Source organism: Bombina bombina, chromosome 4 (genome assembly GCF_027579735.1).
Source record: "Bombina bombina isolate aBomBom1 chromosome 4, aBomBom1.pri, whole genome shotgun sequence".
NCBI classification, from domain to species: domain Eukaryota; kingdom Metazoa; phylum Chordata; class Amphibia; order Anura; family Bombinatoridae; genus Bombina; species Bombina bombina.
In genome coordinates this window covers 25123134-25150966 of record NC_069502.1, presented here as the reverse complement: position 1 = coordinate 25150966, position 27833 = coordinate 25123134, and the positions used below count along the sequence as shown (strand labels likewise).

The 27833-nt window shown below is 39.7% G+C and overlaps 1 protein-coding gene and 1 long non-coding RNA gene across 2 annotated transcripts in view; both read left to right on the top strand.

Moving 5' to 3' along the window:
• The window catches only part of LOC128656805 (WAP four-disulfide core domain protein 5-like), a 19814-nt gene extending 12460 nt beyond the window's left edge, over nucleotides 1-7354 (top strand). The window contains exon 3 of the mRNA XM_053710964.1: nucleotides 7188-7354. Coding sequence (XP_053566939.1) covers nucleotides 7188-7354 — 167 coding nt within the window. The remainder of the gene's footprint in view (nucleotides 1-7187) is intronic.
• A 118-nt stretch (nucleotides 7355-7472) lies between these two features.
• LOC128655221 (uncharacterized) lies at nucleotides 7473-16689 on the top strand. Its single transcript, XR_008401731.1, has 2 exons — nucleotides 7473-7603; nucleotides 16492-16689. It is a non-coding gene; the product is annotated as an uncharacterized LOC128655221 (long non-coding RNA).
• Nucleotides 16690-27833: the final 11144 nt, after the last annotated feature.

Sequence of the window (27833 nt, the reverse complement as noted above, 5' to 3'; positions counted from 1 at the left end):
CTTAGGGCAAGTGTCTGTCACATAGATGAGTACTGAAGTGTGAGCTCTTAGGGCAAGTGGCTGTCACATAGATGAGTAGTGAAGTGTGAGTACTTAGAGCAAGTGTCTGTCACATAGATGAGTACTGAAGTGTGAGCTCCTAGGGCAAGTGTCTGTCACATAGATGAGTACTGAAGTGTGAGCTCTTAGGGCAAGTGTCTGTCACATAGATGAGTACTGAAGTGTGAGCTCTTAGGGCAAGTGGCTGTCACATATGTAAGTGCTGAAGTGTGAGCTCCTAGTGCAAATGTCTGTCACATAGGTGAGTACTGAAGTGTGAGCTCCTAGGGCAAGTGTCTGTCACATAGATGAGTACTGAAGTGTGAGCTCCTAGGGCAAGTGTCTGTCACATAGATGAGTACTGAAGTGTGAGCTCCTAGGGCAAGTGTCTGTCACATAGGTGAGTAGTGAAGTGTGAGCACTTAGGGCAAGTGTCTGTCACATAGATGAGTACTGAAATGTGATCTCTTAGGGCAAGTGTCTGTCACATAGATGAGTACTGAAGTGTGAGCTCCTAGGGCAAGTGTCTGTCACATATGTGAGTGCTGAAGTGTGAGCTCCTAGTGCAAGTGTCTGTCACATAGATGAGTAGTGAAGTGTGAGCACTTAGGGCAAGTGTCTGTCACATAGGTGAGTACTGAAGTGTGAGCTCCTAGGGCAAGTGTCTGTCACATAGATGAGTACTGAAGTGTAAGCTCCTAGGGCAAGTGTCTGTCACATAGATGAGTAGTGAAGTGTGAGCTCTTAGGGCAAGTGTCTGTCACATAGATGAGTACTGAAGTGTGAGCTCTTAGGACAAGTGTCTGTCACATAGATGGTACTGAAGTGTGAGCACTTAGGGCAAGTGTCTGTCACATAGATGCGTACTGAAATGTGAGCTCTTAGGGCAAGAGTCTGTCACATATGTGAGTGCTGAAGTGTGAGCTCTTAGGGCAAGTGTCTGTCACATAGATGAGTACTGAAATGTGATCTCTTAGGGCAAGTGTCTGTCACATATGTGAGTGCTGAAGTGTGAGCTCTTAGGGCAAGTGTCTGTCACATAGATGAGTACTGAAGTGTGAGCTCTTAGGGCAAGTGTCTGTCACATAGATGAGTACTGAAGTGTGAGCTCTTAGGGCAAGTGGCTGTCACATATGTGAGTGCTGAAGTGTGAGCTCCTAGTGCAAGTTTCTGTCACATAGGTGAGTACTGAAGTGTGAGCTCCTAGGGCAAGTGTCTGTCACATAGATGAGTACTGAAGTGTGAGCTCCTAGGGCAAGTGTCTGTCACATAGATGAGTAGTGAAGTGTGAGCACTTAGGGCAAGTATCTGTCACATAGATGAGTACTGAAATGTGATCTCTTAGGGCAAGTGTCTGTCACATAGATGAGTACTGAAGTGTGAGCTCCTAGGGCAAGTGTCTGTCACATAGGTGAGTACTGAAGTGTGAGCTCCTAGGGCAAGTGTCTGTCACATAGATGAGTAGTGAAGTGTGAGCACTTAGGGCAAGTGTCTGTCACATAGGTGAGTACTGAAGTGTGAGCTCCTAGGGCAAGTGTCTGTCACATAGATGAGTACTGAAGTGTAAGCTCCTAGGGCAAGTGTCTGTCACATAGATGAGTAGTGAAGTGTGAGCTCTTAGGGCAAGTGTCTGTCACATAGATGAGTACTGAAGTGTGAGCTCTTAGGACAAGTGTCTGTCACATAGATGGTACTGAAGTGTGAGCACTTAGGGCAAGTGTCTGTCACATAGATGAGTACTGAAGTGTGAGCTCTTAGGGCAAGTGTCTGTCACATATGTGAGTGCTGAAGTGTGAGCTCTTAGGGCAAGTGTCTGTCACATAGATGAGTACTGAAGTGTGAGCTCTTAGGGCAAGTGTCTGTCACATAGATGAGTACTGAAGTGTGAGCTCTTAGGGCAAGTGTCTGTCACATATGTGAGTGCTGAAGTGTGAGCTCCTAGTGCAAGTGTCTGTCACATAGGTGAGTACTGAAGTGTGAGCTCCTAGGGCAAGTGTCTGTCACATAGATGAGTACTGAAGTGTGAGCTCCTAGGGCAAGTGTCTGTCACATAGATGAGTAGTGAAGTGTGAGCACTTAGGGCAAGTGTCTGTCACATAGATGAGTACTGAAATGTGATCTCTTAGGGAAAGTGTCTGTCACATAGATGAGTACTGAAGTGTGAGCTCTTAGGACAAGTGTCTGTCACATAGATGAGTACTGAAGTTTGAGCTCCTAGGGCAGGTGTCTGTCACATAGATGAGTACTGAAGTGTGAGTACTTAGGGCAAGTGTCTGTCACATAGATGAGTACTGAAGTGTGAGTACTTAGGACAAGTGTCTGTCACATAGATGAGTAGTGAAGAATGAGCACTTAGGGCAAGTGTCTGTCACACAGATGAATACTGAAGTGTGAGTACTTAGGGAAAGTGTCTGTCACATAGATGGTACTGAAGTGTGAGTACTTAGGGCAAGTGTCTGTCACATAGATGAGTAGTGAAGTGTGAGTACTTAGGGCAAGTGTCTGTCAAATAGATGAGTAGTGAAGTGCGAGTACTTAGGGCAAGTGTCTGTCACATAGATGGTACTGAAGTTTGAGTACTTAGAGCAAGTGTCTGTCACATAGATGAGTATTGAAGTGTGAGCTCCTAGGGCAAGTGTCTGTCACATAGATGAGTAGTGAAGTGTGAGTACTTAGAGCAAGTGTCTGTCACATAGATGAGTATTGAAGTGTGAGCTCCTAGGGCAAGTGTCTGTCACATAGATGAGTAGTGAAGTGTGAGTACTTAGGGCAAGTGTCTGTCACATAGATGAGTACTGAAGGGTGAGCTCTTAGGGTAAGTGTCTGTCACATAGATGAGTACTGAAGTGTGAGCTCTTAGGGCAAGTGTCTGTCACATAGATGAGTACTGAAGTGTGAGCTCTTAGGGCAAGTGTCTGTCACATATGTGAGTGCTGAAGTTTGAGCTCCTAGGGCAGGTGTCTGTCACATAGATGAGTACTGAAGTGTGAGCTCCTAGGGCAAGTGTCTGTCACATAGATGAGTAGTGAAGTGTGAGTAATTAGGGCAAGTGTCTGTCACATAGATGAGTACTGAAGTGTGAGTACTTAGGGCAAGTGTCTGTCACATAGATGAGTAGTGAAGTATGAGCACTTAGGGCAAGTGTCTGTCACATAGATGAATACTGAAGTGTGAGTACTTAGGGAAAGTGTCTGTCACATAGATGGTACTGAAGTGTGAGTACTTAGGAAAAGTGTCTGTCACATAGATGAGTAGTGAAGTGTAAGTACTTAGGGCAAGTGTCTGTCAAATAGATGAGTAGTGAAGTGTGAGTACTTAGGACAAGTGTTTGTCACATAGATGGTACTGAAGTTTGAGTACTTAGGGCAAGTGTCTGTCACATAGATGAGTACTGAAGTGTGAGCTCCTAGGGCAAGTGTCTGTCACATAGATGAGTAGTGAAGTGTGAGTACTTAGGGCAAGTGTCTGTCACATAGATGAGTACTGAAGTGTGAGCTCGAAGGGCAAGCGTCTGTCACATAGGTGAGTAGTGAAGTGTGAGTACTTAGGGTAAGTGTCTGTCACATAGGTGAGTAGTGAAGTGTGAGCACTTAGGGCAAGTGTATGTCACATAGATGAGTAGTGAAGTGTGAGCACTTAGGGCAAGTGTATGTCACATAGGTGAGTAGTGAAGTGTGAGCACTTAGGGCAAGTGTATGTCACACAGGTGAGTAGTGAAGTGTGAGCACTTAGGGCAAGCGTCTGACACATAGGTGAGTAGTGAAGTGTGAGCACTTAGGGCAAGTGTATGTCACATAGGTGAGTAGTGAAGTGTGAGCACTTAGGGCAAGTGTATGTCACATAGATGAGTAGTGAAGTGTGAGCACTTAGGGCAAGTGTCTGTCACATAGATGAGTACTGAAGTGTGAGCTCCTAGGGAAAGTGTCTGTCACATAGTTGAGTAGTGAAGTGTGAGCACTTAGGGCAAGTGTCTGTCACATATGTGAGTAGTGAAGTGTGAGCACTTAGGGCAAGTGTATGTCACATAGGTGAGTACTGAAGTGTGAGCTCCTAGGGCAAGTGTCTGTCACATAGATGAGTACTGAAGTGTGAGCTCCTAGGGCAAGTGTCTGTCACATAGATGAGTACTGAAGTGTGAGTACTTAGGGCAAGTGTCTGTCACAAAGATGAGTACTGAAGTGTGAGCTCCTAGGGCAAGTGTCTGTCACATAGATGAGTAGTGAAGTGTGAGTACTTAGGGCAAGTGTCTGTCACATAGATGAGTACTGAAGTGTGAGTACTTAGGGCAAGTGTCTGTCACATAGATGAGTAGTGAAGTGTGAGCACTTAGGGCAAGTGTCCGTCACATAGATGAGTGCTGAAGTGCGAGTACTTAGGGAAAGTGTCTGTCACATAGATGGTACTGAAGTGTGAGTATTTAGGGCAAGTGTCTGTCACACAGATGAGTAGTGAAGTGTGAGTACTTAGGGCAAGTGTCTGTCACATAGGTGAGTAGTGAAGTGTGAGTACTTAGGGCAAGCGTCTGTCACATAGATGGTACTGAAGTGTGAGTACTTAGGGCAAGTGTCTGTCACATAGATGAGTACTGAAGTGTGAGCTCCTAGGGCAAGTGTCTGTCACATAGATGAGTAGTGAAGTGTGAGTACTTAGGGCAAGTGTCTGTCACATAGATGAGTAGTGAAGTATGAGCACTTAGGGCAAGTGTCTGTCACATAGATGAGTACTGATGTGTGAGTACTTAGGGAAAGTGTCTGTCACATAGATGGTACTGAAGTGTGAGTACTTAGGGCAAGTGTCTATCACATAGATTAGTAGTGAAGTGTGAGTACTTAGGGCAAGTGTCTGTCACATAGGTGAGTAGTGAAGTGTGAGTACTTAGGGCATGTGTCTGTCACATAGATGGTACTGAAGTGTGAGCTTCCAGGGCAAGTGTCTGTCACATAGATGAGTAGTGAAGTGTGAGTACTTAGGGCAAGTGTCTGTCACATAGATGAGTACTAAATTGTGAGCTCGAAGGGCAAGCGTCTGTCACATAGGTGAGTAGTGAAGTGTGAGTACTTAGGGCAAGTGTCTGTCACATAGATGAGTACTGAAGTGTGAGCTCTTAGGGTAAGTGTCTGTCACATAGATGAGTACTGAAGTGTGAGCTCCTAGGGCAAGTGTCTGTCACATAGGTGAGTGCTGAAGTGTGAGCACTTAGGGCAACTGTATGTCACATAGGTGAGTAGTGAAGTGTGAGCACTTAGGGCAAGTGTATGTCACATATGTGAGTAGTGAAGTGTGAGCACTTAGGGCAAGTGTCTGTCACATATGTGAGTAGTGAAGTGTGAGCACTTAGGGCAAGTGTATGTCACATAGGTGAGTACTGAAGTGTGAGCTCCTAGGGCAAGTGTCTGTCACATAGATGAGTACTGAAGTGTGAGCTCCTAGGGCAAGTGTCTGTCACATAGGTGAGTAGTGAAGTGTGAGCACTTAGGGCAAGTGTCTGTCACATAGATGAGTAGTGAAGTGTGAGTACTTAGGGCAAGTATCTGTCACATAGATGAGTAGTGAAGTATGAGCACTTAGTGCAAGTGTCTGTCACACACATAGATGAGTAGTGAAGTGTGAGTACTTAGGGAAATTGTCTGTCACATAGATGGTACTGAAGTGTGAGTACTTAGGGCAAGTGTCTATCACAAAGATGAGTAGTGAAGTGTGAGTACTTAGGGAAAGTGTCTGTCACATAGATGGTACTGAAGTGTGAGTACTTAGGGCAAGTGTCTATCACATAGATGAGTAGTGAAGTGTGAGTACTTAGGGCAAGTGTCTGTCACATAGATGAGTAGTGAAGTGTGAGTACTTAGGGCAAGTGTCTGTCACATAGATGAGTAGTGAAGTATGAGCACTTAGGGCAAGTTTCTGTCACATAGATCAGTACTGAAGTGTGAGTACTTAGGGAAAGTGTCTGTCACATAGATGGTACTGAAGTGTGAGTACTTAGGGCAAGTGTCTATCACATAGATGAGTAGTGAAGTGTGAGTACTTAGGGCAAGTGTCTGTCACATAGATGAGTAGTGAAGTGTGAGTACTTAGGGCATGTGTGTGTAACATAGATGGTACTGAAGTGTGAGCTCATAGGGCAAGTGTCTGTCACATAGATGAGTAGTGAAGTGTGAGTACTTAGGGCAAGTGTCTGTCACATAGATGAGTACTAAAGTGTGAGCTCGATGGGCAAGTGTCTGTCACATAGATGAGTACTGAAGTGTGAGCTCTTAGGGTAAGTGTCTGTCACATAGATGAGTACTGAAGTGTGAGCTCCTAGGGCAAGTGTCTGTCACATAGGTGAGTAGTGAAGTGTGAGCACTTAGGGCAAGTATATGACACATAGGTGAGTAGTGAAGTGTGAGCACTTAGGGCAAGTGTATGTCACATAGATGAGTAGTGAAGTGTGAGCACTTAGGGCAAGTGTCTGTCACATATGTGAGTAGTGAAGTGTGAGCACTTAGGGCAAGTGTATGTCACATAGGTGAGTACTGAAGTGTGAGCTCCTAGGGCAAGTGTCTGTCACATAGATGAGTACTGAAGTGTGAGCTCCTAGGGCAAGTGACTGTCACATAGGTGAGTAGTGAAGTGTGAGCACTTAGGGCAAGTGTCTGTCACATGGATGAGTACTGAAGTGTGAGTACTTAGGGCAAGTGTCTGTCACAAAGATGAGTAGTGAAGTGTGAGTACTTAGGGCAAGTGTCTGTCACATAGATGAGTAGTGAAGTGTGAGTACTTAGGGCAAGTATCTGTCACATAGATGAGTAGTGAAGTATGAGCACTTAGGGCAAGTGTTTGTCACATAGGTGGTAGTGAAGTTTGAGCTCCTAGGGCAAGTGTCTGTCATATAGATGAGTAGTGAAGTGTGAGTACTTAGGGCAAGTGTCTGTCATATAGATGAGTAGTGAAGTGTAAGCCATTAGGGTAAAGTTTTATCACAATCACATAGCATAATATTGTTACATTAGTGCATTCTGCAAGTCATAAAGTAAATCATTTTGAAGATTTGCTCTTTGCACTTTATTATTAGTATTATAAGGAAACAAATCTTAAGACTACAACAGGTTGATTTTACCCCCTGTAAACTGCTATATAAACTTTGTTGTTTGATTTTTTATTTGCAGTGAAAAACGGGAGATGTCCTAATTTAGCGGCAAAATGTCAATGGCCGTTTCCTAAACCAGAGTGTAACAGTGACAATGAATGTCCTGGGATCCAGAAATGCTGTGAATACTGTGGAAAGAGCTGCTTTGATCCAGACCCAGGTAATTTTGTGACAACAGCTTTCTAACTTATACAAAGTTTTTGTTTCATTTTATAGTAAATTATATGAATGGTCTATAAAACACAGATATTTCTAACACAAATAATAATGCTGTATTTATTTATATCTGTACAGAGCCTATTGGCACTTGTCCCAAGTCTGAAACAACAGAGGCTCACTGCACATCTACGTACTGCAGCAGTGACGCTCACTGTTTGGCTGATAATAAATGCTGTATAACTGATGATGGCCAGATGTGTGTGACCGTGTCCTAAGGTAACAATTGTTTTCACAACCAGTATGAATATTTAAGATACAGATGTGTTCATGGCAGTGACGTATTTAGGTTTTGTGCTGCCCTAGGCACTCAAAATTCTGCTGCCCCCCCCCCCCCAAAAAAAAAAAAGACAAAAAAAAAGTTTTAGGCCTTTTTTCCCATTAATATTTTTTGGGTCAGTGTGTAAAATGTTTTTTTTTTTGTTTTTTTTTCATAACAATTCAAAAGAAAATGGGCTAGCAAAACACTTGCATACAGGTGGGTTGCATTGCATGCATCTTATACCATTTTCTCCCTGAGGGAAGGGAGAGAAAAGAAGGGGAGGGGAGAAAAGGGAGGGAAAAGAAGGGAGGGAAAGAGAAGAGAAAAGTGGGGAGGGAGAGGAGAAAAGGGGGAGGGAAAGAATGGAGGGAAAGAAAGGAGTTATGGGAGGAAAGGAGTTGAGGGAGGAGGGTAGGGGGAAAGGAAAAGAAGATATAGAAGATGAAGGGAGGGAAAAAAGAATATACTTTGAGACAATCACTGCCCTTCACCTGCAACAACATACAGTAATTACTATTATTCAAGTAATGGAACTTTTTAAGTGTCCGTTTACTATTTACTCCGTGGGTTCATGAATGCAGATAAAGCTAGCTATTAGAATTTATGATTAGACATCACAAGCTGATCTAAGCAGTGCACAGACGCATCCAGTCTGTTAGTTACTAAAACCTGCAATAAGCACTGCGCTCACAGACTCACCCCAGCTGACAAAGGGACGCAGCATATCGGCACAAGATCTTCTCCTCCAGCCTCACCTTATAAGCATATCCTCGGGCAAGTTTCTCACCAAGAATGCTTCCACTGCAAAAATACCGGCGGCTCTAAATGAAGCAACGGTTTAGAGGAGCACCGCCGAAGAGAGCTATCTTAATCAGTGCATGTACCTTGTATTCTCTGTAAAAGCCTGCACTTTATCGCTCAATGTAATGTGTGCTGGCTTTAAGAGAGATGATAGGGCAGATGTGCTGCCCCTCCCAAATCTGCTGCCCTAGGCACCAGCCTTGTTGGACTAGGCCATAATACGCCCCTGAGCAGCAGGTGTGTACTATTATATGCCTGATATGTGTGTCTTTTAGCAGCAGGTGTGTACTACTATATGCCTGATATGTGTGTCTTTTAGCAGCAGGTGTGTACTACTATATGCCCTGATATGTGTGTCTTTTAGCAGCGGGTGCGTACTACTATATGCCCTGATATGTGTGTCTTTTAGCAGCGGGTGTGTACTACTATATGCCCTGATATGTGTGTCTTTTAGCTGCGGGTGTGTACTACTATATGCCCTGATATGTGTGTCTTTTAGCAGCAGGTGTGTACTACTATATGCCTGATATGTGTGTCTTTTAGCAGCAGGTGTGTACTACTATATGCCCTGATATGTTTGTCTTTTAGCAGCAGGTGTGTACTACTATATGCCTGATATGTGTGTCTTTTAGCAGCAGGTGTGTACTACTATATGCCCTTATATGTGTGTCTTTTAGCAGCAGGTGTGTACTACTATATGCCCTGATATGTGTGTCTTTTAGCAGCAGGTGTGTACTACTATATGCCTGATATGTGTGTCTTTTAGCAGCGGGTGTGTACTACTATATGCCTGATATGTGTGTCTTTTGGCAGCAGGTGTGTACTACTATATGCCCTGATATGTGTGTCTTTTAGCATCTGGTGTTTACTACTATATGCCTGATATGTGTGTCTTTTAGCAGCAGGTGTGTACTACTATATGCCCTGATATGTGTGTCTTTTAGCAGCAGGTGTGTACTACTATATGCCTGATATGTGTGTCTTTTAGCAGCGGGTGTGTACTACTATATGCCTGATATGTGTGTCTTTTGGCAGCAGGTGTGTACTACTATATGCCCTGATATGTGTGTCTTTTAGCAGCGGGTGTGTACTACTATATGCCCTGATATGTGTGTCTTTTAGCAGCGGGTGTGTACTACTATATGCTCTGATATGTGTGTCTTTTAGCAGCGGGTGCATACTACTATATGCCTGATATGTGTGTCTTTTAGCAGCAGGTGTGTACTACTATATGCCTGATATGTGTGTCTTTTAGCAGCAGGTGTGTACTACTATATGCCCTGATATGTTTGTCTTTTAGCAGCAGGTGTGTACTACTATATGCCTGATATGTGTGTCTTTTAGCAGCAGGTGTGTACTACTATATGCCCTGATATGTGTGTCTTTTAGCAGCGGGTGTGTACTACTATATGCCCTGATATGTGTGTCTTTTAGCAGCAGGTGTGTACTACTATATGCTCTGATATGTGTGTCTTTTAGCAGCGGGTGCGTACTACTATATACCTGATATGTGTGTCTTTTAGCAGCAGGTGTGTACTACTATATGCCCTGATATGTGTGTCTTTTAGCAGCCGGTGCGTACTACTATATGCCATGATATGTGTGTCTTTTAGCAGCAGGTGTGTACTACTATATGCCCTGGTATGTGTGTCTTTTAGCAGCAGTTGTGTACTACTATATGCCTGATATGTGTGTCTTTTAGCAGCAGGTGTGTACTACTATATGCCCTGATATGTGTGTCTTTTAGCAGCGGGTGTGTACTACTATATGCCCTGATATGTGTGTCTTTTAGCAGCGGGTGTGTACTACTATATGCCCTGATATGTGTGTCTTTTAGCTGCGGGTGTGTACTACTATATGCCCTGATATGTGTGTCTTTTAGCAGCAGGTGTGTACTACTATATGCACTGATATGTGTGTCTTCTAGCAGCAGGTGTGTACTACTATATGCCTGATATGTGTGTCTTTTAGCAGCAGGTGTGTACTACTATATGCCTGATATGTGTGTCTTTTAGCAGCAGGTGTGTACTACTATATGCCCTGATATCTTTGTCTTTTAGCAGCAGGTGTGTACTACTATATGCCTGATATGTGTGTCTTTTAGCAGCAGGTGTGTACTACTATATGCCCTGATATGTGTGTCTTTTAGCAGCGGGTGCGTACTACTATATACCTGATATGTGTGTCTTTTAGCAGCAGGTGTGTACTACTATATGCCCTGATATGTGTGTCTTTTAGCAGCCGGTGCGTACTACTATATGCCCTGATATGTGTGTCTTTTAGCAGCAGGTGTGTACTACTATATGCCCTGGTATGTGTGTCTTTTAGCAGCAGGTGTGTACTACTATATGCCTGATATGTGTGTCTTTTAGCAGCGGGTGTGTACTACTATATGCCCTGATATGTGTGTCTTTTAGCAGCGGGTGTGTACTACTATATGCCCTGATATGTGTGTCTTTTAGCAGCGGGTGTGTACTACTATATGCCCTGATATGTGTGTCTTTTAGCTGCGGGTGTGTACTACTATATGCCCTGATATGTGTGTCTTTTAGCAGCAGGTGTGTACTACTATATGCACTGATATGTGTGTCTTCTAGCAGCAGGTGTGTACTACTATATGCCTGATATGTGTGTCTTTTAGCAGCAGGTGTGTACTACTATATGCCTGATATGTGTGTCTTTTAGCAGCGGGTGCATACTACTATATGCCCTGATATGTGTGTCTTTTAGCAGCAGGTGTGTACTACTATATGCCCTGATATGTGTGTCTTTTAGCAGCAGGTGTGTACTACTATATGCCTGATATGTGTGTTTTTTAGCAGCAGGTGTGTACTACTATATGCCTGATATGTGTGTCTTTTAGCAGCAGGTGTGTACTACTATATGCCCTGATATGTTTGTCTTTTAGCAGCAGGTGTGTACTACTATATGCCTGATATGTGTGTCTTTTAGCAGCAGGTGTGTACTACTATATGCCTGATATGTGTGTCTTTTAGCAGCAGGTGTGTACTACTATATGCCTGATATGTGTGTCTTTTAGCAGCAGGTGTGTACTACTATATGCCCTGATATGTGTGTCTTTTAGCAGCAGGTGTGTACTACTATATGCCCTGATATGTGTGTCTTTTAGCAGCAGGTGTGTACTACTATATGCCCTGATATGTGTGTCTTTTAGCAGCAGGTGTGTACTACTATATGCCCTGATATGTGTGTCTTTTAGCAGCGGATGCGTATTACTATATGCCCTGATATGTGTGTCTTTTAGCAGCAGGTGTGTACTACAATATGCCCTGATATGTGTGTCTTTTAGCAGCAGGTGTGTACTACTATATGCCCTGATATGTTTGTCTTTTAGCAGCAGGTGTGTACTACTATATGCCTGATATGTGTGTCTTTTAGCAGCAGGTGTGTACTACTATATGCCCTGATATGTGTGTCTATAAAATAAATCTAAATAAAACTTACAAAGTTACAATTATTACCTAAATAATTCCAATTTAAAAATAAATACAAATTTACCTGTAAAAAAAAACCTAAGCTAGCTACAAAATAACCAATAGTTACATTGTAGCTACCTTAGGTTTTATTTTTATTTCTCACAGGTAAGTTTGTATTTATTTTAACTAGGTAGACTTGTTACTAAATAGTTATTAACTATTTACTAGCTACCTAATTAAAATAAATACAAGGTTACCTGTAAAATAAAACCTAACATTACAATAAAATAAAATGAATTAAATTATTAAAATTTGGATGGGCATTGCCCTTAAAAGGGCATTTAGCTCTTTTACATTGCCCAAACCCTAAGCTAAAAATAAAACCCACTCAATAAACCCTTAAAAAAAACCTTATACTAACCCCCGACGATCCACTTACAGTTTTCGAAGACCAGACATCCATCCTCATTCAGGCAACACAAGTCCTCATCGAAGCGGGCAGAAGTCTTCATTCAAGCAAGCAGAACAACTCCTCAAAGCCAGCAGAAGTCTTCACCGAAGCGGCAGAAGTCTCCATCCAGGTGGCATCTTCTATCTTCATCAATCCAGCGCGGAGCGGGTCCATCTTCAAGACATCCAGCATGGAGCATCCTCTTCTTCCGATCGTCGCTGGAAAATGAATTTCCCCTTTAAGTGATGTCATCCAAGATGGGGTCCCTTACATTCCGATTGGCTGAAAGAATTCTATCAGCCAATAGGAATTAAAGGGGAAAAAATCCTATTGGCTGATCCAATTAGCCAATAGGATTGAGCTTTAATCCTATTGGCTGATCCAATCAGCCAATAGGATTGAGCTTGCATTCTATTGGCTGATTGGAATAGCCAATAGAATGCAAGCTCAATCTTATTGGCTGTTTGGATTAGCCAATAGGATTTTTTCCCCTTTAATTCCTATTGGCTGATAGAATTCTATCAGCCAATCGGAATGTAAGGGATGCCATCTTGGATGACGTCACTTAAAGGGAAACTTCATTTTCCAGCGACGATCGGAAGAAGAGGATGCTCCGTGCCGGATGTCTTAAAGATGGACCTACTCCGCGCTTGATGGATGAAGATAGAAGATGCCGTCTGAATGAAGACTTCTGCTGCTTGGATGAAGACTTCTGCCGGCTTCGAGGAGGACTTCTGCCCACTTGGATGAAGACTTCTGCCGGCTTCGATAAAGACTTCTGCTGCCTGGATGAGGATGGATGTCCAGTCTTCGAAAACTGTAAGTGGATCGTCAGAGGTTAGTGCAAGGTTTTTTTTAAGGGTTTATTGGGTGTGTTTTATTTTTAGCTTAAGGTTTGAGTAATGTAAAAGAGCTAAATGCCCTTTTAAGGGCAATGCCCATCCAAATGTCCTTTTCAGGGCAATGTTTAGCTTAGGTTTATTTAGATATGGTTTTATTTGGGGGGTTTGGTTGGGTGGGTGGTGGGTTTTACTGTTGGGGGGTTGTTTGTATTATTTTTACAGGTAAAAGAGCTGATTTCTTTGGGACAATGCCCTGCAAAAGGCCCTTTTAAGGGCCATTGGCAGTTTAGTATAGACTAGGGGATTTTTTTTATTGGGGGGGCTTTTTATTTTGATAGGGCTATTAGATTAGGAATAATTCATTTTTATTTTTGATAATTTCGTTTTTTATTTTGTGTAATTTACTGTTTATTTTTTTATTTTTTTTGTAATTTAGATAATTGTATTTTAATAATTTAATTTATTTGATTTGATTGTACCGTTAGGTTTTAGTGTAAGGCAGTTAGGTTTTATTTTACAGGTAACTTTGTATTTATTTTAACTAGGTAGTTAGTAAATAGTTAATAACTATTTAATAACTAGTCTACCTAGTTAAAATAAATACAAACTTACCTGTGAATTAAAAATAAAATCTAAGATAGCTACAATATAACTATTAGTTATTTTGTAGCTAGCTTATGTTTTTTTTACAGGTAAGTTTGTATTTAGTTTTACATAGGAATTATCTAGGTAATAATTGTAAGTTTTATTTAGATTTATTTTAATTATTTTTAAAGTTAGGGGGTGTTAGAGTTAGGGTTACGTTAGGGTTAGATTAAGGCTTACGGTTACTTTAGGGTTAGGTGTAGGGGTTAATTTATTTATGTAATGATGTAGGAGGCCAGAAGTTTAGAGGTTAATAGTTTAATTGAGTATATTTTATTGTGGGGGGCTTGCGGTTAAGTGGTTAATAGGTTTATTATAGCGGTGGTGTGTGCGGACGGCAGATTAGGGGTTAATAATATTTAAGTATTGTTTGCGATGCGGGAGGGCGGTGGTTTAGCGGTTAATAGGTTTATTATAGTGGCGGCGATGTCGGGGAGCGGCAGAATAAGAGTTAATACATTTTTTAAGTGGCGGCGATGTCAAGAGCGGCACATTAGGGGTTAATAATTGTATTTTATTGTTTGCGATGCGGGAGGGCCTCAGTTTAGGGGTTAATAGCTAGTTTATGGGTGACAGTTTAGTTATGAGTTTTATGTTACGGCTTTGTAAACTAAACTTTACAACTACTGATTTAGATGGCGGTACGGATCTTGTCATTTTAGGCTGTACCGCTCACTTTTTGGCCTCACTGCAAAACTCGTAATACCAGCGTGATGGAAGTCCCATTGAAAAAGTTTTTTTTTTAAAACTGCGGTACTGATGTTGCGTGACGGCCAAAAAGGTGTGCATTACACCTATTCTGGAATGCAATGGTACCCCCAGTATAAAAGGGGTACCTTGCATTTGAATCCTCAGTGTGCGGCGGACGATCACATGAAGAGGACCTCCATGTCGGATTGATGGACCTCCATCTTGGACCTCCGTTTAGACCTCCATCTTTGACCTTCGCCTGGACCTCCGCCTCCGCGCATTGACCGATCTGCCTCCGCAGGGATGAAGAAGATGCCGGTCCCTCGATGGATGAAGATGGAGCCACCTGGATGAAGATGGAGCCACCTGGATGAAGATGGAGCTGCTGGTATGTAGATTGTTCAAGCCGAACTTTAGCAACTGTGAGTACCTAAAGAGGGGTTAGTGTTAGGGTTTTTTAAGGTTTTTTGGGGTGTTTTATTTTTTAGATTAGGGTTTGGGTTTGTCTTAATAGAGCTTAATACCCTTTCAGGGCAATGGGTAGCTTAGTTTTTTTTTAGAGTTATTTTTTTTAATTTGGGGGATGTTTGGGTTTTACTGTTGGGGTGGTCTTTGTATTTTTTTTACAGGGAAAAGAGCTGATTTCTTTAGGGCAATATCCTACAAAAGGCCCCTTTAAGGGCTATTAGTAGTTTATTGTAGGCTAGGGTTTTTTTTTTTTATTTTGGAGGGCTTTTTTTATTTTGATAGGGCTATTAGATTAGCTGTAATTGTTTTTATTTTGGATAATTTTGTTTGTTATTTTTAGTAATTTAGTATTTTTTAATTTTTTGTAATTTAGTATTTTTATTTTTTGTAACTGTAGATTTTTTTAGTAGTGTTAGGTTTTTTTTAATAAGTAATTTAATTTATTTAATTGATAGTTATTTTAATTTTAGTCTAATAGTAATGTTTAATTTATAGTTTAAACTTAGGTTTTTTTAATTTCCTAGGTAGGTTTTTCTTTATTTTGTAATTTTAATTTAAAGTTAGGGGGTTGCTAGGTTTAGGGGTTAATAGTTTAATGTAGTTTTTGGTGATGTGGGGGGCTGACGGTTTAGGGGTTAATAGGTTTATTTAGTGGCAGTGATGTGGGAGGCCAGAGGTTTAGGGGTTAATAACTTTATTTAGTGGCGGCAATGTCGGGGAGAGGTGGAATAGGGGTTAATATCTTTATTATAGTGTGGGCAATGTTGGGGTGCAGGGGAATAGGGGTTAATAACTTTAGTATAGTGGCAACTATGTCGGGGAGTGGCGGAATAGGGGTTAATAAATGTTATTAGTGGCGGTGATGTCAGGAGCGGCAGATTAGGGGTTAATAGGTTAGTGTTTGAGATGCGGGAGGGCCACGGTTTTGCAGTTAATAGGTAGTTTATGGGTGTTAGTGTACTTTGTAACACTTTAGTTATGAGTTTTATGTAAAGTTTTTGTTTGCATAAAACTCATAACTACTGCTCTCAGATGGCGGTACGGATCGTATCGGTATAGGGTGTAACGCAAGCTTTTTAGCCTCACCGCACAACTCGTAATGGCAGCGCTATGGGAATCCCATGAAAAAAACGTCATTTTTTCGAGTGCTGGACTGATGTTGCGTTACAGGCTAAAAGGCTTGCAATACAGCTATACCGACAAGACTCGTAATGGCTGCGGTGCTGTTTTAATGCTGAAATGGTAATTTTTTTCAGCGTTAAAACAAGAACGTAAAACTTGTAATCTAGGTGATTGTAGATTAGGGTGAGAATAAAAGTATTATTTATAAAGAAGTAGATTTATTAAACGTGTGAATATTCAGTCATTTATGATCCAATTGCTTTGATAATTATAAATAAATCAATGTAAATGTATTTTGATATTTAAATTAATTAAATTCTAGAAATGGAACTTATATTTATTGTTATGATTAAATGCTCCTTCTTAAGATACAGTTTTTATGTTTTCAGTAACAAAATGAGTACCGTATGAGACCCCAGAGGGATGAGACCGTACAGCAGTGACAAATCACACACCTGTATAAATCTCTTCCGTCACATATGCTCAGTAACTATGGGATAGTTTGACTCCTTGCTATGTCTTTTGTATCATTGTATTGTATTATGTGTTTCTGCTGTAACCAATAAAAGATCCAGTGATTATTGTGAGACTGTCACACAAGAGTTTGTTTTCTTAAGCACGTTTTACTGATTTATACCTGGCTGTGTGTAATACGCAATCCATCTATAATACGTCACCTGTCTAGAATACGTAGTCTGTCTAGAATATGTCATCTGTCTAGAATACGTAGTCTGTCTAGAATATGTCATCTGTCTAGAATACGTAGTCTGTCTAGAATATGCCATCTGTCTAGAATACGTAGTCTGTCTAGAATACGTAACCTGTCTACATTACGTAGTCTGTCTAGAATACGTCACATGTCTACATTACGTAGTCTGTCTAGAATACGTAATCTGTTTTATTTACAAGGCTTAAAAAAAAATCCTGGTTATTTAAAATCCTACAATGTCCCCCAGACACTTCATACAAGCAATCAGTGACAATGTGTAATAAGCGGCACCGGAGAGAGTTTGCACTTAAAAACAGCGGCTTTATTTTGGCAAATGGATCCTTAACAAAGCATATACTGTGTGACAATATGTGCCATAGAATTAAACTCCATGAACTATTGCTGACGCGTTTCAGCCCTTGTGGCCGTAGTCGTAGCTACAGTTCACAATCAGCAATACCTTGATATACACCTGTGCTTACTCGTGATTGGATAAAAACATTACCTTGGGCGTAATACTATAATTGGCAACAAAACAGCTGTGTTTAACTTAGCAACTATTCTTAGTTTATACACGAAGCCTTTAGCTGTGAGAACACTTTTTAAAATATATAATTTACAAATAACATTCTGCATTGTACATTTTTGGTGAACATTCAAAAGGTGCCATCAAATTTGCTCTACTTAGCTGAGCCTTATTCAAATTCTAAAAAATATTCACAATAAAAGTGTAGCCTCTTTAGAATGGACTATTATTGAGCAAGTAAAGAGCAGGAAGAGAGGAGGTGACAGAGATAGCCTTTTAGCTAAGAGGGAGGTTTTCTGGATACATCAATTAAAAACAAGAATTCCCACAGGGCTAAATTCTGAATATGACATTATTAACTTTTGGGAATCTTTAGTGTCCAGAGAATCACCCTCTTTCTTCTACTACTTTAGTAGCTTTAGAAGTTTTTGTAACCTTTTATAGCTTTTTGGTATAACTTTACAGTCCCCAAGGATCTGGTGAAAAGATGTTTACATTCATGTATGCATTAATTCATGTATGTACACTGCATATGGGTGCGGCCTCTCCAATACCTTCCATCTATCTTCCAGCCTCCCCAAAACTACCGGTCTACTTGCACAGAGACCCAACCAGCCCCCCATCTACCCCCAAACAACGCTGCATCTTTTATTTCTCCACCTGCATTGCTAGCACCCCCCAATATGTCCAACAGTTCTTTCTCCACAGTAAAGCATGACATAGTAACAGCACAACTGTCTCTAGGTGGCCTCTGATCATTTGAAGAACAGTCTTTGTCCATTTAGAGTGCTTCACCTTGCTCAGACACTTTGCTTTAATACAGTTCTCCAACAGTTCATTTGCAGTAGGGGTGCTTATCCAGTGTTCTTCCGCAGGGAGATGCTGGAAATCTGATGGTTTGTTCATGGGGTAGACAGTGGATCCCCATGGCAAGCAGACACTCGAGTCATAGGGAGTCTAGGAAGAAAACAGAAACAGTACAAGATGAGTACACACCGCAATACAATCACAATTATGTCCAAATAAAACTTCACTTTCATCCTATGTCATTTAAAACCAGACAAAACATTGTTGATATATAATACAAACTAAATATATTGATAACTCTTAGAGAATAATTTACAACTTCTCTATACACTTTTAAATGGTACTTCATGAATACTAAGCAAACCTGCCAGACTTCATCAAGGGGCTGAATGGTTATGCTAAAACTTATGCTAAGGCCTGCCCTGTAGCAACAATGAAAAAATAAAACAATCAATAAAAATATTTTCTCTATAATGAATTTCTTTACATTGTCACTTTGAACTTCTAAAAATAAAAGAGCCTAGTGTTGCTTAATTCAACACATCTACTATCTATAATGTTTGTAATTCTCCAACCAGGATCCTAATAGTCAACAATCTCATCTGATATAAACACTACTAGTTTACTAATTATTTTATGCAACCTAAATTCTCTCACACTCCTGTATGAGGAAAGAATACAAACAGAACATCATTTAACCCCTTAGTGACCAGAGCACTTTTCCATTTTCTGTCCGTTTGGGACCAAGGCTATTTTTACATTTCTGCGGTGTTTGTGTTTAGCTGAAATTTTCCTCTTCCTCATTTACTGTACCCACACATATTATATACCGTTTTTCTCGCCATTAAATGGACTTTCTAAAAATACCATTATTTTCATCATATCTTATCATTTACTATAAAAAAATTTATAAAATATGAGGAAAAATTGAAAAAAACACACTTTTTCTAACTTTGAACCCCAAAATCTGTTACATATCTACAACCACCAAAAAACACCCATGCTAAATAGTTTCTAAATTTTGTCCTGAGTTTAGAAATACCAAATGTTAACATCTTCTTTGCTTTTTTTGTAAACTATAGGGCCATAAATACAAGTAGCACTTTGCTATTTTCAAACGTTTTTTTTTTTCAAAATTAGCGCTAGTTACATTGGGACACTAATATCTTTCAGGAATCCCTGAATAGCCATTGACATGTATATATTTTTTTTTAGAAGACATCCCAAAGTATTGATCTAGGCCCATTTTGGTATATTTCATGCCACCATTTCACCGCCAAATGCGATCAAATACAAAAAATCGTTCACTTTTTCACAATTTTTTTCACAAACTTTCAGTTTCTCACTGAAATTATTTACAAACTGCTTGTGCAATTATGGCATAAATGGTTGTAAATTCTTCTCTGGGATCCCCTTTGTTCAGAAATATTAGACATATATGGCTTTGGCATTGCTTTTTGGTAATTAGAAGGCCGCTAAATGCCACTGCGCACCACACGTGTATTATGCCCAGCAGTGAAGGGGTTAATTAGGGAGCATGTAGGGAGCTTCTAGGGTTAATTTTAGCTTTAGTGTAGTGTAGTAGACAACCCCAAGTATTGATCTAGGCCCATTTTGGTATATTTCATGCCACCATTTCACCGCCAAATGCGATCAAATAAAAAAAAACGTTAAATTTTTCACAATTTTAGGTTTCTCACTGAAATCATTTACAAACAGCTTGTGCAATTATGGCACAAATGGTTGTAAATGCTTCTCTGGGATCCCCTTTGTTCAGAAATAGCAGACATATATGACTTTGGCGTTGCTTTTTGGTAATTAGAATGCTGCTAAATGGCGCTGCGCATCACACGTGTATTATGGCTAGCAGTGAAGGGGTTAATTAGGTAGCTTGTAGGGAGCTTGCAGGGTTAATTTTAGCTTTAGTGTAAAGATCAGCCTCCCACCTGAATCATCAGACCCCCTGATCCCTCCCAAACATCTCTCTTCCCTCCCCTACCCCACAAATGTCCCCGCCATCTTAAGTACTGGCAGAAACTCTGCCAGTACTAAAATAAAAGGAAAATTTGGGCTTTTTTGTGCATTTTTTTTGCATATTTACATATGCTTCTGTGTAGGATCCCCCTTAGCCCCCAACCTCACTGATCCCCCACCAAACAGCTCTCTAACCCTCCCCCTCTGACTTAATGTGCGCCATCTTGGGTACTGGCAGCTGTCTGCCAGTACCCATTTTAGTGAATAATATGCTTTTTTTTTTATTAAAAAATGTCTATTTTCTGTAGTGTAGCTTCCCCCCCCCCCCAATACCAACCCCCCACCCCTCCAGATCCCTTTGATGCTTTGGAAAAAAAGTATTTAATTTTATTTGACATTTTACTTATAAAAAAATTTCTGTAGTGTAGCGGTTCCCACCAGCTCCCGCCCCGTGCACGCGCCCGCCCGCCACCCCCCGTGCACGCGCGCACGCCCGTGCGCGCCCCCGAAGGCTCCGCCCCCGATCCCACCCCCTTCACCTTCAAGATCTCACCGATGGCCGCCCACCCGCCTCCCAAGTCGGCTCCCACCCACCAACGATACCGGCCATCGATGTCCGGTGCAGAGAGGGCCACAGAGTGGCTCTCTCTGCATCGGATGGCCAAGGGGGGTTATTGCAGGATGCCTCCATATCGAGGCATCACTGCAATAACCGGAAAGCAGCTGGAAGCGAGCAGGATCGCTTCCAGCTGCTTTCCAGACCAAGGACGTACGCCACACGTCCTCGGTCATTAACTGCATTTTTTTTGAGGACGTGTGGCGTACGTCCTTGGTCGTTAAGGGGTTAAAACTACAAAATCTTTTAAAGGTAAGACATCTTTATGGTAAGATAATTCCTTTAAATAAAAAAACATCTGGAATTACCACATTCAAATTGCAGATACCATACCAATTAATAAAAGGGAAAATTACATTTGATTTCATGAACTATAATTATGCTATTACCTACATAAATATTTCTCTGTATAATTAATATAAACTTCTAGCCGAGACATGTCCTCCTTATGTTCCAGAGGGTGAAGGGTCTAAAATATTCCAATATATTGCAGCATTTTCCTTAAACATATTTTTATACTCAGTGGGCCATTCAATAGGGTACACTACTGCAAAGTTTACAGTTACATTTATCTAAAGGATTACTTTGTTAAGCACATAAATTACAATGTGCACTAATACCAATAAAGCATACTTTTCTGCAGACAAAACTATATGATCTCTTATACCTAATATGATCAACAAAAATAAAACAAATACAAGAGAATACAAAACAAGCAATATAAGTAGCAATATAAGTAACCGAGTTAAAACAATACTCCCCTAATTTAATTGGTTGACCCTGTAACAGCATAACAGGTCCTCCATATCGAGCGGCAAGGCACAGTCCAGAGAAGGATAGTCTTTATGTCCTGAAGACACACATCAGAGGAAACAGTCATGGATTACCCAAAGTCCAGTTCTGGGGCTGGTACCAGCATGCAAAGCAGAGATCCAAAGATGGTTCAGCAACTTTTACTGCAGTATGGTGGTTAAAACAAGCTTGACAAAAGGTCTTTTATCTTCATCTTTTCTTTCTTTAAAGCTTTACTTGCATTCCATCTTTAATCTTTTGAAGAGTGCACTTATGGAATTTTGTCTGTACAGATTTTACCTAAATATGGAAACTCAAAAATAATTCAGTTAGTGTCTTTAATTTCTGGATACAGCTGCATACTCTCATCCTACAAATACAAATATAGTGTTAAGAACCAAATAGAAAAATAAAACATTTTAGGCATCTGAAATATGAGAGCAAAACAAAACACAGAAAGACAATGAAGAGATAGAAACCACCAGGGAGGGAAAAAGGAGTGGGGTATGGGTATACAGGCTACGACCGGGTGGCCATCAAGGTAGATGATGTCCGTGGCCAGATTCCCAATGAAGGAAAGTTCTAGACAATCCTAGGGACGTAGTGCATCCTGCATAGGGATAAGACAGGGAAATTTAGGGCACAGCTGGTGGTTAGGCAATAATATTGTAAGAGGAGATCCAAAACGTTTTAGGTTCACCTTCTTAAAAAAATCACCCCCATTACATAAAGATACTCATCAATACTCATCAATACTTCCCCCTTGTTTGCGTGAAACATCTCATGTGACACGCAAACACAACATAACAAGAAACTAAAAGACAAAACATGCACTCCACTCATGCAGACACAATTCTCAATAGCAAGCAAAATCAAATACACTTCACTATTCAATATGCTGTCCATACGGCACGCTTCCACACGCAGTCACAAAAGAGAAAAACATAACAAACAAACATTGAAAACCAATTGTTCTTTTCTGTCACAAAACAAAACATTAGCTGCCGACACAAACTTCAAACAACCACAATTAACCTGAAATTCAACACATATTCTGACATTTCCCTGAAACGCAGCACTCGCAAAACACTACAAATAATTAAAAACATCCCATGAGAACCATCTATACCCTGGCTCTGCAACGTCTACTATGTACAAAACTTTGATATCACACAAATAAAGCAATCACTGCAGATGCTCAAGAAACTTCAGTTGCATATTGTACAAATAAAATTTCGCTTATTTGGGAAAGATCAGATAACCATGGTACAGCCACCGTTCTCCTGCCGCATGCACCATGCAAATCCACTAAAGGGACATTCTAGTAGAAATGAAACTTTCATTATTCAGATAGGACTTTTAATTTTAACCAACTTTCCAATGTATTTTTATCATCAAAATCGCTTTTTTCCTCTTGGTATTCTTAGCGTAAACTAAACATAGGTAGGCTCATATGCTAATTTCTAAGCCTTTAAAGGGACAGTACACTGTAAAATAGTTTTTCCATAAATGTATTTTAAATGACTTGTTATTCCAACTGCAGAGTATAAAATATTTGAGAAATTGCATTTTCGGGTTTATTTGTGTATCTGAAGTAGCTGGTTTTGTGCTTTGAAACCACAGCCTATTACAATGGGTTGAGCTTCAGGTAATATCAGATCTCATTATGTTATCACTTTTATGTACACAGACTTGCTTCCTTATCTTATATTTGTCTGGAACACCAAAGCTCAATACATAGATAGAACAATAGAAAATTATGATTTTATTACTTAACTATCCTGCATCCCACTTGGACTGTAATCTCTTCTGCTGGTTGTGTTTACTTAGGCTTGTCAATAGCGTATACGCCAGTATCAAAATTTTCAGTATAGGTTGGGAAACCACAAGCTAAATCAGCTATTTCAAATGCTGAAATATGAGTAAAGGAGCCACTTGCAACCAATTTAATACACTCTAGCAGGTAAAAAGGATCATTGGGAATTATTTAAAGGGGAGAAAGTTTTTGGGTGAACTGTCCCTTTAAGGGCTGCCTCTTATCACAGGCTGTGTAAATCTCTTTTTAACACCAAGAGACAAAATACACGTAAGCCATATAAATAAAACTGTGTGCAGGCCCAGGGGGTTATCCAAGACCCAGCACAACATAATGCTAAATTTAAGACAATAGACAATAAACAGTCACAGTCATGAGACCAGGGGGCTGGAAGAAGTCTCCTAGACACAAGGCAACTGCAGAGGCAAAAAGTATATTGATATAACTGTGTCGGTTATGCAACACTGGGGAATGGGGAATAAAGGGATTATCTATCTTTAAAACAATTATATGGTAGACTGTCCCTTTAAATAAATCAGGAGTGGCACAAATAAGTTGTGAAAAGCTCAAGAATCCAGTCTGACTCATCCAGTCTTGTCACTGTAAATGAAATCAGTTTTGTTAGATCAAAACTATAATCAGATACATTTGCAAGTTATGTAAATTCAGTAGAATCAGATAAATCTTGCATCCTTTGTTTGCATTCCCCTATTGCCTTAATAGGGGTGTTTATTGTAGACACTTATTATAGACCACGACATAGCTGTTAAGCAGCAATAAAACTTATTGCAGTTATAGTTGTAGACTGGTTAGTAACCATATAGCTATATATTTGTTAAAGTGTCACTTAAATCAATTCATTAAATAATATCTAATTTATTTATTGAACTCTGGGGGGTTATTTTAATAACAAAGAGTTTTGTAATATCTATGAGATTCAGTTTGACAGCAGACTGTCACTGAAACAAAAAGATCAGTTTTAAGTTAGATTCTGTGACAGAATATAATATAAATACTTGTTTTTTTGCAGTTAGCAATTTAGTTATCATTCTTTATAACATAGAACACCAGTACTGCCGCTTTAAATGTAAAGTACAAATCTTTCTCTCTGCGACAAAGCCAAACACAAGAGTTTTTTTGTTTTTTTTTTATAAAAAAGAAAACCAAAACATGCACAGTGTTATCATTCTTCTCAAGGATAGTAAGGCAAGCTCAAAGTTTCATTTTTCCTTAAAGTAGACACACAGTTTACTGCTTAAAAATATAAAATTCACACTAAAACCTGAGAAATGCTAATTATTTCAACAACAACACAATTATTGGATCTAACTCTGTGTATAATTTGATATTCACCATTCTGCAGCTCTCTAGCCACATATAATCAATTGCATATAACACAAAAATAAGCTTTCTACAAAAGAATAATAATAAAACTTCCCCTTTAAATTATTCCCAATGACCCATTGGCCTTACTTATAATAAAAATGTATACAGGTAGTCCTCAGTTTATGCTGGGGTTAGGTTCCAGAAGGAATGGTTGTAAATTGAAACCGTTGTAAATTGAAACCCAGTTTATAATGTAAGTCAATGGGAAGTGAGGGAGTTAGGTTCCAGGCCCCTCTCAAAATTGTCATAAGTAACACCTAATACATTATTTTTAAAGCTTTGAAATGAAGACTTTAAATGCTAAACAGTATTATAAACCGAATAATATAGATTGTATCATCATCAAACTAAATTTAATGAACAAAAACATTTGCTAAACATCACCTAATAAAATAATTACACAACAGACTGCATCATCATCAAACTAAGTTTAATGAACAAAAATATTTTTTTACTTGCATTTTTCTGCAATCAGTTCTCTGCATTGTTAGCATGTTAGATAATATTGGGTCTGCACCTATTCTATGCATTTTAATATGCAGTGATTAATAGGCAGTTAGGAGCCCTCACCTCAAGCAGCTGGAAAGGAAGATAATAGAGAAGTGGCTGCTAAAACTTGTGGCTTGATAACTCTGCTCTGATCTGTGTACTTAGAGAGGGAGGAGCAATTTCAGGCTGATAAGATACATAACTTTGCTGCAAAATAAGAGGACAGCTCCACATACTGGCTATTTTAATTAGTGCACATGATTGAAAAAAAAGGTTGTTATTCTGAAACGGCGCAAATTGAACAGGCGCAAACTGAGGGCCACCTGTACTGACGTTCATTAAATAGCCTAAGCAAGCATAAGCAGCATAAAACGCACTCACAGTGGGATGCAGGCTAGTTAAAGGGACATTTCACCCAAATTAAAAAATAATCTTTAATTGCAGCTGCTAACACAGTTAAATATACTAGTGTTAAGCTTACAGTAAACCTCATTGTCTTTTCGCTAAATATTCCCTTAAATTCTTAGATGTTATATCAGTTTGCCTGTATCCCTTTAAATATTTTCACTCCTCTGTTTTTCTTGTTTTTTTTCGCTAGTCTCACAGTTCGCTACACTAAAATTGTAGGCAACTTATCAATTCAGTTTGCATTACAGAGAGAATTAAGTTACACTGCACAGAAATATCTGCTATCTAAACGGCAGATTTAAAAAGAATATATACAAGGAAAGGACTCACAACAAAATATGCTTTGCAAACTGCTAATACAGTGTTATCGCTATTCATGAACTCCTTTCACCTGAGTGAACTGACCCTTTAAATAATAAAATGATAATTTTCTAGTGCTCTGTCTACGCACTGAACTCTAATTTTACAGACAAATATAAGATAAGGATTATCTGAGATTCAACCCATTACAATTTACATCAGCTTGCACAAACTTGCAAATGCAACTTCTCCTACATTGTATACTATACAGCTTGTATAACAAGTCATTGAAAATACACTAATATAAAAACAATTTTACAGTGGACTGTCCCTTTAAGGACTAACCATTCATCACATAAATCTCATATATATACCCTAACCATAATTTAGGCTGCTTGTATGATTTACCACACAAATTCTACCTCTCTACGGTATCATGACCTGCAGATTAGATAAAATTTCAATTACAGCCTATAACTATATTTCATCTTTTGCACTAACTCCGTGCACAGACCTTACAAATACAACATACTTAACTCATTAATCATACCAGAAGAACTCTCATATTTACTAGAGCGTGACCAAAATCACACACACCATCGCACTTTCAAAGCCACTTTCAAAGCTGTTACTTCATTTGCAAAAACAATATCATATATTTATATGCCGAAAAACAATTATCACTTAAAACTAAAACTGCTTATTAATACCACATACTTAAAAAACATGCTTATGACTTTAAAGTTGTAACAATAAGACTTCAAAATACCTCATTACAACATCTGATTTCCCAGCAGAGGAACAGAAAGAAACATTTTTACAGCGATACAGACACACAAGCCCATCTCATCTTGCATACCAGAATTCACTCCCCCTTTTTTCCTTTCCCTTCTCGGGAAAACAATCTTTCATAGTATAAAAAAGACATATAAAAATACCACAAGATTAACTTTTTACCAAGTTCAAAATGTATTTCAGTCAGAATCCACGCAGAATGGCCATTTTCTGCATAGATTGGGACAAACATTTTCAAATAATACATTCTGTTTTTGGTTTAGAGTAAATCTGTTACACGTACACCACAGTGAGAACCGACAGACCATCACACATTATGCATCTCAATATACAAAATTTCAAAAGGAGCTGCTGTAACAGTTTTTTTTTTTTCTCTGATCTGTGTGCGCGCTCAGTGGCGGCCCCCCTTCTTTGCCTGCTACATTTTTTAACACAGAGATTTCTCTATTTACCACACAGCAGTGCTCACTGACAGTGTTTTGAAATGTTTCTGTCTTTAGCAGAAACTATTAACCCTTTTGTAGACATTATACATGTAATTTTCTCTGTGCATTATTATCTATAAGCATATCCCATTCCTCCACACAATAATAGCCACAATAATAACATGCATAGCCACTTAATATTTTCTAAGCACAGCACAATCTTATAGCAGTAAAAAACAAATAAGCAAAGCAAGCATCGGATATCAAACATCAGTTTCAGGTGGGTAACAAAACTCTATTATGGGAATGAAATATGGAAAACTTTAACACACACGTGAGTCTCACTCACTGTGACAAAGCACTGCCAACTTGCAAGGAGAAATTAACTTAAAACTCCCGTCAATTTGCATGCTAACTCTTATCTCTTGCGTGCTTATCACAGACAGGACTACAATACCTGTCGTAAACCAGCACAGGACTATTAACCTGGCTGGAGGAGTTATCACAACTGCCGGCAGGACTTTAACTTCCGCAAACCTGCGCCTCAACCGCAGGAACCCCTTAACCCTTTATCATATATTACCAACACCTATTACCAGACTAAATTTAGGTTCAGATTCACAGAGGGAAAGCATGGTGCATGCATACAACCTACGCTAACCTTACTTTATACCAGTTCCACTCCTCT